The 14,298-nt window shown below is 33.6% G+C and overlaps 1 protein-coding gene across 4 annotated transcripts; it reads left to right on the top strand.

Annotated features, from left to right (window-relative positions):
* Positions 1-200: 200 nt before the first annotated feature.
* LOC123532867 (hemin import ATP-binding protein HmuV-like) lies at positions 201-9,044 on the top strand. Of its 4 annotated transcripts, XR_006682761.2 has the most exons (7): positions 201-408; positions 2,532-2,665; positions 2,920-3,090; positions 4,548-4,632; positions 4,977-5,170; positions 7,701-7,881; positions 8,958-9,044. XR_006682761.2 is itself a non-coding variant. In XM_045314460.2 (3 exons), the coding sequence occupies exons 1-3, from the start codon at positions 2,533-2,535 to the stop codon at positions 4,598-4,600; spliced, it is 357 nt and encodes a 118-aa protein (XP_045170395.1). In that variant the 5' UTR covers positions 202-2,532; the 3' UTR covers positions 4,601-4,955. The 4 variants fall into 4 exon arrangements, 1 of the variants encoding a protein (XP_045170395.1); XR_006682760.2 differs by having other exon boundaries at positions 201-2,665; XR_008369308.1 differs by lacking the exons at positions 4,548-4,632; positions 4,977-5,170 and having other exon boundaries at positions 201-2,665.
* Positions 9,045-14,298: the final 5,254 nt, after the last annotated feature.

Here is a 14,298-nt window from a genome sequence, read left to right on the forward strand (position 1 = left end):
CTTTGTGAGTTGGCTGGAAATGAGCATTTCAATTCAATTTTCTGTTTAAATGAAGTGATATGGGGAGACATGTGCTTTTATTTAAATCGACCTCCACTTTTTAAAGAGAAAATTATGTTTTGAGATGCTCTCATAAATAGGTAAGGATATCGGATTAGATAATCAAGCATGCAGTTACCAGTGCGTTAAATAACCCGGGGTTTACAATAAAACTTTGCTATTAAATTTATGTATTTGAAATGTAAATAACGTGCTTCATGTTTTTCGAAAGCTATGGGAAATGTCAAGTTATAATATTATAAAGTGAATTATTCAAAGAAAAGAATAATAGTTTAAAACTTAAAACTGTTGGGAAAAGTACACCGGATATTTCGCCTAAGTGATAAAAATAGACACTTCGTTTATTATGTAAGGAAAGATTTTATTACTTTTTTCATTTTTCATACTGATGTACATGTATTTGCCTAACACTTAGGCGAACCAATAGCTTGATCACACAAAACAACGCTTATGCTAAGTAACTTGTAATTTGGTACATTTGCAGCAGATAATCATATTACTTTGCAAAATTATATGAATTATTATCTTTATTCATATATTGTATAATTACGGAAGACGTCTACGTACTCTTTCAACAACACTCACATATATGGGTATTTATATCATTTCCTTTAGTTTTAAGATATATAAAAAACAGATTCATATTTGAAAAATATTAACAATTATTTCTACCTATGTCCGTAAAATCATCACGTGTGTGTGTGCAGACACATTACTGTGAGCAAGGTTTAAAAAAGTACACATACCTAATAAATTTCTCACTAATTAGCACAGTACTCACGTTTAAGTCCACTAAAAACTGAAAGTTTTATTTTACAAATGACTGTTATAATGGATATTTAACGCAGCTCTACAAACACAGTTAAATTATATATTTCGCAAAGTTAAATTCATTTGATGAGGATTTTCTATATTTTACGTAGTTTAATTTAGTGAAAGATGCAAATTGAATATTTTGAAAAGTGCATTTCTCGTTTAGGTTAATTCATTTGATATTGAGAAAGAATGCACAAACCCGTTTGTGATTACATGTTGTTTGCAAACGAAACTTATTTGATTCTGATTCATTTTTCAGTGGTACAGTACACATTATACATGAAGGGAACATATGTAACATTTATTTTTGTTTAACTTAATTTACGTTTCTATAAGTTCAGTGTTGATACTTACACAATCATTTGAATTCCTAAGTTCTACTGCAGTTAGTTTTGTAGTAGTTATAGTAAACGTAGAAAATCACTCGGTGAGATATATTATTCCCATTCTTTCAATCACCAGTCCTTGACTATATCCGTCAAACAGTTGGCTGTTTGGTGTGGTTTTGTCTTTTCCAGCTCTATTCTTTAAACAATAACGTAATAATTGTGAAATGTAAACTGTGATATTGTTAATAATTGTGAAATGTAAACTGTGTTGCATAATACCGTCACAGTTTCAGTTTCCTTTGTTTAAAACGAAAGCAAATCAGGTTGAGTTAAAACAAAATGCTAGTTAACAATTAATCGTAATTGCATTTGTATATTTCGATATAGAAATATAATATATTTTACCTGTAGATTCTATCATAATTTATAGAAGATTAATGATACTAGTTCGGAAGCAAAATCGAGTAAGAGCTTTTAAGAAAGGTTTATTCTATCTATGTTTGTCGTCACTGTTAAATACTTTTTTTTATTTGATGTCAGTTTTATACGGAAAGATCAAAGGAGAGGTAGGCAGTACTTCATGTTCACCTGTATAATTATTATATTATTATTATTATTTTACCAGATTTATATAGCATGATAAACACGTTCAAAGGCGCTTTACATATAGCAAACACAGTCACACAGGGTGCGAAATTCATCCTCTACTAGTACAGACACAGAGCGATCTGGCCAGAGGGACAGAGTGAGATAAAGCCCCAAGAACAGATAGAGAAAAATCCTTTTTAGTTACTAATTTGTCCGGCTAACTTAGCATAGCCCTTTGCGAATAGACAGTCTGGTTCTTTAACGTGCCCGGTGTATAGCACCGATACACGCGAAGCCGTCTTTCCTGGGAAGAACCAGTACAGGCCTCTAAGGTAGATGGGAGACACGCAAGAGCATCTCAGAATTTCCAGTGCCTGGACCGGGATTCGACCCCCGGACCTCTGGATTGACAGTCAAGCGTGTTACCACTAGACCACCGGCCCACCTAATTATCCCTTTAGTTCTAGGATGATATATGTGTGAGCATTTAGTTGCCTAGACAATTGAAATTGGTATGTTAATTAACCTATGTAATGGTTATGTTATTACTATTCTAGCTTTTTTCTAACTTTATTATAATACCGGCTTTTTTCTTTTTTCTACAAAATTCGAATAAACATTGTCATTCTCCACTTTGTAAACGTTTCTATAATATACGGTATCAATCCTCGATGAAAAGAAATAACAATATGAACATAGATCTTCGTTAGTTTCAACTCTGTCTGTGATTCTTTTTAGAATGAAAGCAGTTACAGGTGACAGTGTGTTGAGTGTTGCAGATATCAGTGTGGATATAGGACCGGCAAAGATTCTGCATCATGTGAGTTTTTCAACTTGTAATGGAGACGTCCTTGCTGTAATGGGCCCGACAGGTAAGATCTTGATTCAAGTACCATTTTGTGTTTTAACTGTGACATATTTAAGAAAATAAACATTTCTCTACTGAAACCATTTTTTGGCGTTTTGATACGATTTTTTTATTGTGATGTGAGAAACTGATCTATAATTTACATTAACTACACTTCATATAAGATATGATGCAGCAAATTGTTACTTTAGTAATTATACATCATAAAACATGTATAAAGTATATTTATCATAATCAATTGTTATTTCATACAATTAGGGTCTGGAAAGACAACAGTACTCAATGCAATAGCTGGACGTCAACCGCTTTCTACAGGAAACATTTATCTTTCTGGACAAAAAATTCAACAAAAGACTGCGCCGACAACTTGGTTTCGTCCTTCCTCAAGATGTTTTCTTTTCAGACCTTACGTTATGGGAAACATTATATGTAAGTAGCTGCATTTCTTAAATGTCACTTGCCGGAAACTATACATCCTAACCTGATAAGAGAAAATATAACCCAATGATATTACACACAGAGGCTGATTTTTAGGTCATTATACCCCCACCAAACATGTTGTGGGGGTGCTATATAGGAGTCAGTTTTGTCGCGTCCCGTCCCGTCCCGTCCCGTCGCGTCGCGAAATCTATTATCTCAGTTGTTACTAAATGGATTTGATTCAAACTTAAAATAGATGTTCCACCTTATCACCCATATCTTGTGACACAAGGTGCATAACTCTGACACCAACTTTTCATGAATTATGCCCCCTTTTACTTGAGTTTAAGGTTTATTTTGATGCATTTTCACTATATATCAGTTATTACTAAATGGATTTGATTCAAACTTAAAATATATGTTCCACCTTATCACCCGCATCATGTGACACAAGGTGCATAAATCTGACACCAATATTTCATGAAATATGCCCCCTTTTACTTAGAATTTAAGGTTAATTTTGATGCATTTTCACTATATCTCAGTTATTACTAAATGGATTTGATTCGAACTTAAAATAGATGTTCCACCTTATCACCCACATCATGTGATACAAGGTGCATAACTCTGACACCAATTTTTCATGAATTATACCTCCTTTTACTTAGAATTTAAGGTTAATTTTGATGTATTTTCACTATATATCATTCTGTTTGGCTTAGAGCCAAAGGGAAGTAACCTTTTTTAACATTTGTACTGATTTACTTCCCCTTAAATTCCAAGAATTAGTCTATTTTCAGAAATTCTATTTTTAGGTTTTCAATATTTTAGGTATTTTTCTAACGTTTTTATTATTAGTCCTATGTAAAAGTAAATACATTTTTCTGTGGTAACATGTGTCGGTAAGACACTTTTTTGTATTCCTTTTTTAGTGTACCTCTAATATTAGAGATTTTTATATTTACCTCATCCTGGCCACATAACAAGACCGTATTGTGGGGGTATAAGTCACTCCTGTGAAGTTCTAGTTCGTTTTAGAAGCATATAACCCAACTTTGATCAACACACACACACACACACACGCACGCGCGCAGGTGTTGACAATATTATAATACAATTTCAATTTAAATTGAAGTATCTTAAAAAGTTTGATGTTTCTTTCTTGCTTTTTGCAACCAAGATAAAGTTATTTTAGCATTAGTATAAATTTAATAAATATATTTTTCATGAGACATGGTATGAATATAAGAACTTATACAATTATGATATTTGCAAAGGTTTTCAGGGGGCGTACCTGGGCATACGCCTATACGCATGTGCATACAATTCAAATTCGGCACCATTCGAACGTTACATCTATTTATATCTTTCTTCTTTCTAAATCATATACTGCTTACAAACAAGCAATTTTACAGATGAAAACTGGTCTTACTGACAGTTTTTTTTCCTGTATATCATATTTGCAGTTTACAGCTCTCATGATCATCAATTTTCAACAGTGGAATCAATATTATTGTAACCAATAGCACAGAAGTGAACAAACCTCGAATAGTGAGTACGGACATAACAACTGGTGTCGATAATATTATATTAAACATATTTTAATTGAACATGTAAAGGTTTTCACAATCATGTCATATGATCTTAATTACACATGTGTATATTGGGCATAGATATATCTTACAAGAACCAAAATGCCCAAGTGGCAAACTGAAGTAGAACATTGGAACAATGAACGTAAATCAAGAGTATAAATGCCATGGAAAATATGCCGGTAAACCCTGAAACGTTTAGAAAATGTATTATATTAAGATGATCAATTAAAGTAAACTTGCAATACTAGTATTTTACAAGTTCGTGTTTGTGTCTCAAAAGATCTATCAAACTTTTAACAGTGTTTAATGTTGGGAGGAAGACCCCGAATGCCTTCGTCAGACAGAACTTTAGCCATGAACTGGTACCTGGATAAAGTCATGAATTGTTCATAAAGCCAGCATGATGGCTTACTCTTATTAAAAAATAGACGCCTCGTGCGGGGTTTCGAACATGCAAGTAGGAGCGGATTCAAGCTACATACCATAGCTCAAAGGTATACTAGATCGGAATTTTATATTTGAAAGTATGAACATGTTTATGTAAACATACAATTCACAGTAATGTGCAATAGGTTTAAAATAAGAAAATATTGCTGAAAAAAGTTTATTGCCTGTTCATTATGACTCCCTTATTATCAGTTATAATGCGCATTAGTTAAGTATCTCATTTTGAGCAAGGTAATTTTACATATATTTTCCTTTGTCCTGCAGTGGTAATTTATTCTAATACAGACTCATATTGATCGAACAAATTGAAATCTGATATAGCTTTAAAGTAGTTTATATTGTGCGGTCTACGTAGAGTGCGCATGCGCGAAATTTTACTACCGTTGATAAGGATCGCGCAAAGTGTAAATCCTCTTATAGTTTATGTAAACATACAATTAACAATACTATGCAATAGGTTTATAATAAGACAAAATGCATGCATAGCTAAACATAGTATAAATATTTATTACTAGTATAAAAAGTCTAGCCAATGATTTATATTTAATATACATGTATTCTAATTGGATGTTCTAGATTTAGAGCACCACTTCAGAGGAAACACTTTGCTACAAATTCCAAGTTGGAATACTCTGTCAGAAAAGAGATTCTATTGTACATTTCATGTGAGGAAGCCCCATTCATTTGGCTTACGGAAGGTCGGTGGTTCTACCTAGGTGGCCGCCCGAGGAGAAATAATGCACGGAGGGGCACCTGGGGTATTTCTCCACCATCAAAGCTAGAAAGTTCCTATATGACCAAAATTTGTGTCGGTGCGTCGTTATACCCAACAAATCTATTGTGCATGCAGGTTTCTACGGCAACGGTCGAGCGCTAGTTTTCTACAAACATACCAACATAACATTATGTATGTCCACTGAACCTCGATGTACTCAATTTGGGCATGTCGGAAAAAAACAGGCAACCCATCTCACCGATGTCTCGAGTAAGAAAAATGTTACGCAAAATATAACACCCTTGGCGTGATATTGAAGATTTTTAATGGTTGCAATTGAATCTATCAATATATATACCAAAATACCATTTAGCAATTTACGCAGTTTGAATTTACGTTTGCCAATATTAAATGATGTTTATGTTACCTAGAAAAAAGCTACGTTTCGCGTGAGAAAACTTGAAATACTTGCAATGTTTAGATAGATACATTTATCAAGAAATCTGTTAAAATGCGGATGCATAAATCCTGCATTGACGAAGATTTCAAAAATGATAACAACAAAAAACTAGTATATCGTTAATGTTTGAGTATTGCCTATGCAATCTTAACTTTGTAGAGGATATTATATAGATAAATAAATAAATAATGATAATAACAGCTTTGCACACGTGTAGCAGTTGGGATTAGGTAAGAGTGTTGATGCAGTTACCCTAACAGATACTTTGTTAGGTCCTTTTGGCGATACAACATATGCGTACGCGGGTTGCACAATAAAATATATCATTGAATGACACAGTGTTTCAGTGACGCAAATAGATTGAAACATAACTATATATCTACCCTGACTGTTGATTTAAAGCTGTTGTGTCCTGGAGTATATTGTATAGAGCAATTCACAGAACTCTAATTTTTCAACATTCTAAGTCTGGCATAATTCATTTTGTTATTTATCGTTGTATCGAAGTAATTCAAGGAAAAATATTAAACAGTTCAAAATCTTAGATAAAATCGAGCTATTGAAGCACCAGGATAAAGTTACATAGGACTCTGTACGAAAAATGGTTATATTCCTCAAAATATCCGGGGCTGCTCCAGTTGCCAGCCAGTAGGCATAAGCGGTGTGATAAACTATGAATTTAAATGATTGTGTTTGTAGTACAAATGTGACAAAATATATTAACGCTGGAATATAGATCTAGCAAGAGAACGCATCTCTTGCCTTAAAATTTTCAACATTTTCAAGGGAAGGCCCCAAAAACCCAATCCATCGGGAGATGGAGAGCCTCTTCGTTACCTACCCTACACTCGCATCATCTCTGTTTGGTTCGTAGCTATGCTGCTCGTATCTGGTGTACAATTCAAAATCATCGGTTTTATTTGTAAAATTATACTTACCTCCATTTGACAATAATGTTTGCGCAACCAAGTTGGATAGAAAATAAATTAATTTGGAAGCTACACACAGTATTTAAACTTGTCTTTTGGTTCATAGTGTTGAAATAACCCAATATGTATTAAATGCACATGTAAATCTAGCAGTTTCATTGAAAGGAGAAGAAAGAAGAAATACATACACACACACACATACACGCACGCGCACATACACACGCACACGCACAGAGAGAGAGAGAGAGAGAGAGAGGGGGGGGGGGGGGATAGAGGTTGTAATGGTAAAATGTTAAATAAAAAAAGTAATAAAAATATACATTTTCAGTAAGGATCTAACTCTATGTAATAGTCTTTTTGCTCGTTAAACAAATCCGTAACATAAAATATGACAAGTGAATATTATCATATAATGTCACTTAAATGTGAGTGGCCATATTTTAGTCTTGTTGTTTCTCGTTTTATCTCATTAGATCATTGACTGAGTCAGAAGAGGCTCAGTTAAACTTCTATGAAGAAAACAAAAGTCAGAGGAAGGTTGCAGAGCAGCAAGTGAAAACCCTTGCTGTGCAAGAGGAGTTTTTTAAGTTGGCAACCAAGATACTGGCAGAAAAGAGTGATTTGTCCGGCATCCTGGATCTTTTTTACAGAACAGTAAGTTTACTATACTTTAAATGCCACAATTCATTAGTATTTCAAGGTTAACAATAAGCATTATTATACCTCTCTTGTCTACAATGATAAAATCCAACCACCCAAGAAAGAAATATTTTGACTATCAAAAACATTATTTTCAACCTTTTTGACATGTGACCAAGTGAAAGTAACTGTCAGGTCATGTGACCACGCTTATTATGCCCCCGAAGGGAGGCACATTAGTTTTTAACTGTCCGTCCGTTCGTCACAACGTTAACTATTTGCATGAAGGCACTTTACTTATGAACCACTGCACCCAGGACCTTCAAACTTCACATGCTGATTGTACTTGTTAAGTACACGACCCCTACTGACTTTGGGGTCAAAGGTCAAGGTGCTGCGGGGGCATTTGTCACCATTAGTAACAGCTCTTGTATTTTGAATGTCATATAAGCATTTTACCAGTAACATAGAATATTTTAGGCCTTACAATGTTCGATTTGATATAAATGATACTAAGAAGTTGATATTCAAATTGAAAAAAACTACAACATGCAATTTTCAAATCAATTATCACCATTTTTCAAAAGAATTTTCACCCATTGATATTGAAGGAAATCCCGATTTAAAACATTTTTTTTTGTCTTAATCTATGAAAAATTTGTATCAAGCAGAAATGGATATTGACAAATTTCAACATGTTGATAGCAAAATATGATATCAGCAAAGGAAAACATGTGCTCAGTGACAAAATTACATTATCGCTAGCCTATCAACTCTCTAACAAAATAGATCTTTGCTCAGTGACAAAATTACATTATCGCTAGCCTATCAACTCTCTAACAAAATAGTTCTTTACCTTGTATTCGTAGTTTTTATGCAACAACTGTAATTTCAAATTATTTCATTTCCTTTAATTCGATTTAAAACATACAGTTTTATATCTTTCAAGTCACATTCACACACTATTTAATTCTGTTCTTTAGATTTGCATTAAATGTGCATTAAGTTGCAAGCATTTTAAATGTGCCTTATGTAAAAGAAGTACAAAAAAGATTTTCAACACTATGTTCTTTTTTTCTTGTTTACTTCAGATAAAAAGAGGACAGCATATAAAGGAGGATGAAATTCAATGTACAAAGTTGAAAACTGAGATATTGTAAAGTAAATCTTGTAGCACATATTTACTTTGTTGTTTCTTAATGGTTTCAGCACATTTCTGTCTGCCAGTGAAGGCAGAGGAATATAGCTGTGGCTTTGTCTGGACTGCCAACTTTTCATCTGCCCGAAACTATATCAATTACTTGATGTGGAGTAATTATATAAAACATGGTAGAATTTGAAATTTAAACTCAGCATAGGGAAAAGCTGGTCAAACTGTATTAGTACGACAAGAGGTATGGTCCTTTGTTCCTGTAAACATCATTGTGGTTTAAACCGTTTTCTGTCCTTCAAAGTAAGAATAGAAGGATTTCAATGTAACCTGGTAGAAATGTAAATTGCTGCAGGGCAATGCTTCCCTGCAGTTTCTTTCAAATTTGCTAAGGAAGTTTTACCATTTTACTTGTACATAAGCATATAATTATATAAACCCTTACCATACTAAAATTCTTTAATGTGCTTGTCCAGCTTTCAATTTGACAAGAGTTATTAACAGTGAAAATGAATGCTTACCTAAATAAACTGACTCAACAGTGCAGATTATGTTTAGAATACACGGACGTGCAGTCTGATCTTGATCTGCACTGGTTGCAAAGTCAGAATCAATTATGTCCAGCATGATGAAGGTAAATACATTTGTAGTCAATTTTATAAGTGTCTGGATTCATAACATTTTTGAATTACAATGAAATATATATTACAAATAAAAACTGCTATATGACGAACCTTTATCATGGTATCTGCTAAGAAAAAGGACTGACACAAAAATTTAACCAGGTGCAACGCTGATGCTGACATTGTGGAGAGTAGGATAGCTCTACTTATTATTCGAGTAGTCGAGCTAAGTTTACTATTATTATTGATGGAAAAACTGCCACAGTTCAAATGATTGAATACACTTCAATTTTAATACAAGTGGACCATGATGGTCCTGAATCGCTCACCTGTCCCCACATGACCCAGTTTTGAACTGAGTATGACGTCGTTTTTTCTATTATTTGACATAGTGACCTACTTTTTGAGCTCATGTGACCCAGTTTTGAACCTGACCTAGATATCATCAAGATAAAAATTCTGACCAATTTTCATTAAGATCCATTGAAAAATATGGCCCCTAGAGCGGTCACAAGGTTTTTCTATTATTTCACCTACTGACCTAGTTATTAACGGCACGTGACCCAGTTTCGAATTTGACTTAGATATCATCAAGGTGAACATTCTGACCAATTTTCATGAAGATCCATTCAAAGGTATGGCCTCTAGAGAGGTCACATGGTTTTTCTATTTTTAGACCTACTGACCTAGTTTTTGATGGCAGTTGACCAAGTTTCAAATTTGACCTAGATATCATCAAGATAAACATTTACACTAATTTTCATACAGATCCCATGAAAAATACGGCCTCTAGAGAGGTCACAACGTTTTTTTATTATTTGACCTACTGACCTAGTTATTGATGCCACTTGACCCAATTTCGAACCTGACCTAGATAACACCAAGGTTAACATTCTGACCAATTTTTATGAAGATCCATTCACAAGTATGGCCTCTAGAAAGGTCACAAGGTTTTCCTATTTTTAGACCTACTGACCTAGTTCTTGACAGCACGTGACCCAGTTTCTTACTTGACCTAGATATCATCAAGGTTAACATTCTGACCAATTTTTATGAAGATCCATTCACAATTATGGCCTCTAGAAAGGTCACAAGGTTTTTCTATTTTTAGACCTACTGACCTAGTTGTTGATGGCACATGACCCGAGCTTGACCTAGATATCATCAAGATGAACATTCAGACCAATTTTCATACAGATCCCATGAAAAATATGGCCTTTAGAGAGGTCACAAGGTTTTTCTATTATTTGACCTACTGACCTAGTTTTTGATGGCACCTGACCCAGTTTCAAACTTGACCTAGATATCATCAAGGTAAATTTTCATGAAGATGTTGTGAAATATATGGCCTCTAGAGAGGTCACAAGATTTTTCTATTTTTATACCTACTGACCTAGTTTTTGAAGGCACGTGACCCAGTTTCGAACTTCATCTAGATATCATCAAGATGAACATTCTGACCAACTTTCATAAAGATCCCACAAAAAATGTGACCTCTAGAGTGGTCACAAGCAAAAGTTTACGGACGGACGAACGCACGCACGCACGGACGCCGCGCGATCACAAAAGCTCACCTTGTCACTTTGTGAGAGGTGAGCTAAAAATTTTAACAAAAAAATCTAAGTTAAAAAGGGGCATAATTCTGTCAAAATTCAAAACAGAGTTATTGTGATTGTTTCTCCTGGTGTAGACTTTGATGGTAAATAGGTATTTTAAGTTTCAAGTCAATAGCTTTGATAGTAACAGAGATATTTGACTTTATCAAAAACTTTAACCAAAAATTCTAAGTTAAAAAGGGGCATAATTCTGTCAAAATTCAAATCAAAGTTGTGGGGATTGTTTCTCCTGGTGAAGACTTTGATACTTAATAACTATTTAAAGTTTCAAGTAAAAAGCTTCGATAGTAACAGAGATATTTGACTTAATCAATACTTTAACCAAAAATTCTAAGTTAAAAAGGGGCATAATTCTGTCAAAATTCAAATCAGAGTTATGGGGATTGTTTCTCCTGGTGTAGACTTTGATAGTAAATAACTATTTTAAGTTTCAAGTCAATAGCTTTGATAGTAACAGAGATATTTGACTTAATCAATACTTTAACCAAAAATTCTAAGTTTAAAAGGGGCATAATTCTGTCAAAATTCAAAGCAGAGTTATGGGGATTGTTTCTCCTGGTGTAGACTTTGATAGTAAATAACTATTTTAAGTTTCAAGTCAATAGCTTTGATAGTAACAGAGATATTTGACTTTATCAAAAACTTTAATCAACTGAACGGCAACGACGACTCCAGGGAGAGTAAAATGGAACCAAAAACAAGACCTGTCGACTTTTCGTAGAAAAAGTAGAGCTAAAAAGGAGATGGTTACAAAAAATTTTCAAAAATGTCAGTCAATTTTGCTGACGTTTACAAGTTACATAGTTATAAAGAAACTTCACTTATTTTCAGTTGTCGTAGGCACTAAGAATTTTAGCTAGTAAAAATAATTACAATTTACATAGTAATTGTTGTTGTCATGGTACAGACGAGATTGAGAAAGTGGCACAGTTATCAAGCCACATAAGTTATTTTCAGTTATTAACAGAGATTAACAAAGATACTAATAAAACAATCTTGTAAAAATAAGATACAATTTAAGTAGAAACAAGAAACGCGGCAATGCCACGAAACCAGGTTTTCAACACTTTTCATAAGAATAAACAAGAGTGCCAGAATGTCACAATATACGCCCGTCACAGCAAATTTCTTTACTCTAGCACCTGTATTTGCAGATGTAATTTTAATTTTGTGGTTGTTTAGTAATCATTGTAATTCTTTTGTTTTTCTAAGTCCACAAAAAAACTCCTTACCAGGTAGAGATACCTTAAAATACACCTAAAATTAGAAAGTAACAACTATGTTGTACCACAGAAAAGTGGTCTTGGTTTTTCCCTACGGTCAATTATAAAAAAAAATACAAAAAAAAAATTGTAAGTCCACACAGAAATCCTTACCAGGTAGAGATTGGTCAAAATACACCTCAAAATTGGATGTAACATGCATGTTGTACTACAGAAAAGTGGTCTCGATTTTTCCCTACGTCTAGTAATGAAAAAGTTACAATACAAGCTATTTATAGTAACAACAAAGGGAAGTAATTCTAAAGAAGGGAACTGCGCAATCATCCTATGAAGTTTCATTATTCTAGGTATAAAGTGGTTCTCGAGTCATTGATCGTATACGGTTTTCCATATTCAGACCCCTGTGACCCTGACCTTTGAAAAAATGACAAGAAAAACAATAGGGGTTATATACTCCGTAAACCCTATCGCCCTGTGAATTTTGATTGTTTAGGTCGAATGGTTATACAGTCATTGATTGAACAGATTCAACAGACTGGACATGTTTCAACGTTAATACACGAAGTTTGGCTTTGAAACCAGAAGCCATGTTAACTTAATATTTTGATTGTTTATCAGGTTGGACAGAAACATTTAACAGAATGTACGAAATGATTATGTGGTTTTAAGAAGTCGTTTCCTTTGCACACCATACTGAGTGTGTTCGTTTCGTTTGCACACCATACTGTGTTCGTTTCGTTTGCATCACAATTAAGGGCATTTCATGTGAATACAAAGGTAACATCAGAGAAATTTAAAAAAATGCCTGATTGAATAGTTACATTGATTTTTTTTTATTTACAGTAGAGCGTATTAAAAACCGTTTGATATATTTTAAAAAACTTAGTTTGTAGCATCGTTCCTTTTCTCAGTTTTATTTCAATTATTCGGAGGAGTTAGGGCTCCAATTTGGGGCCAATAGAGATAAAAATAGAAATACTTTTAAGCAACTTTTCTCATTAACCACTTGTCAGCCCTTTTAAAGATCAGTATAGCTAAAAATAGAAATAAAGAGCTCTCGAGATCTTCACCAAAGTAGTAGTTATACAACCCTGTTGTTTGATTTCTAGGTCAAAACTTCCTCGCCAACTGCACTGCTATTTTCATAATGTAGTATGCTCTTTCTGATCTTGTATTTTTTTTTATTTTTCCATTCTTTTCTGTTTTTGAACTAGTAATTAGGGGCAGTTGATCAAGTTATAAGATTTGCCTCCCTTATATTATAGGTCTTAAAAAGTACTAACAAGGGCTCAAGAATTATCTCCCTTATAAAGCATGCTATTTTGGCTGTAGCTTTTGCTGTTTTCGACATTTTAGCGTCGAACAATTCTACTTCAGTCATTAGCTTTTACGAAAAAATTGCGCGAAAATACCTCAAACACATCTTGCAACAGTATCGTCAATGTATACAAAAGCAAAACGAAGATGAAGTCAAACAATATTACAACTATCATGTAAATGTATACTAAAAATATTCGCTTAATGTTAGCAAACAGACGGTGGAGAAAAAGGACTTTGATTAAAAAGTTTAGAACGAAATAATAAGCCATAACCTGCTTTAATGTTAGAATCAGTATGTCGTTTTATTACAAAAAAAAAAGAAAAGAAAAGAAAAGAAAAAAAGCGATCATATACATTGTATTTCATTTTGAAACAAAATTAATCAAGTTTATGAAATAACAATACAAAACGCCGTTATTTTACTGGAAATAGGGGAAGCGCCACGGTAAATAATGGGAAATCTAAAACGTTAATCCCAAATGTTCTGTTAAGACACAGAC

The sequence above is a fragment of the Mercenaria mercenaria genome, unplaced genomic scaffold, assembly GCF_021730395.1.
Source record: "Mercenaria mercenaria strain notata unplaced genomic scaffold, MADL_Memer_1 contig_3666, whole genome shotgun sequence".
NCBI classification, from domain to species: Eukaryota; Metazoa; Mollusca; class Bivalvia; order Venerida; family Veneridae; genus Mercenaria; species Mercenaria mercenaria.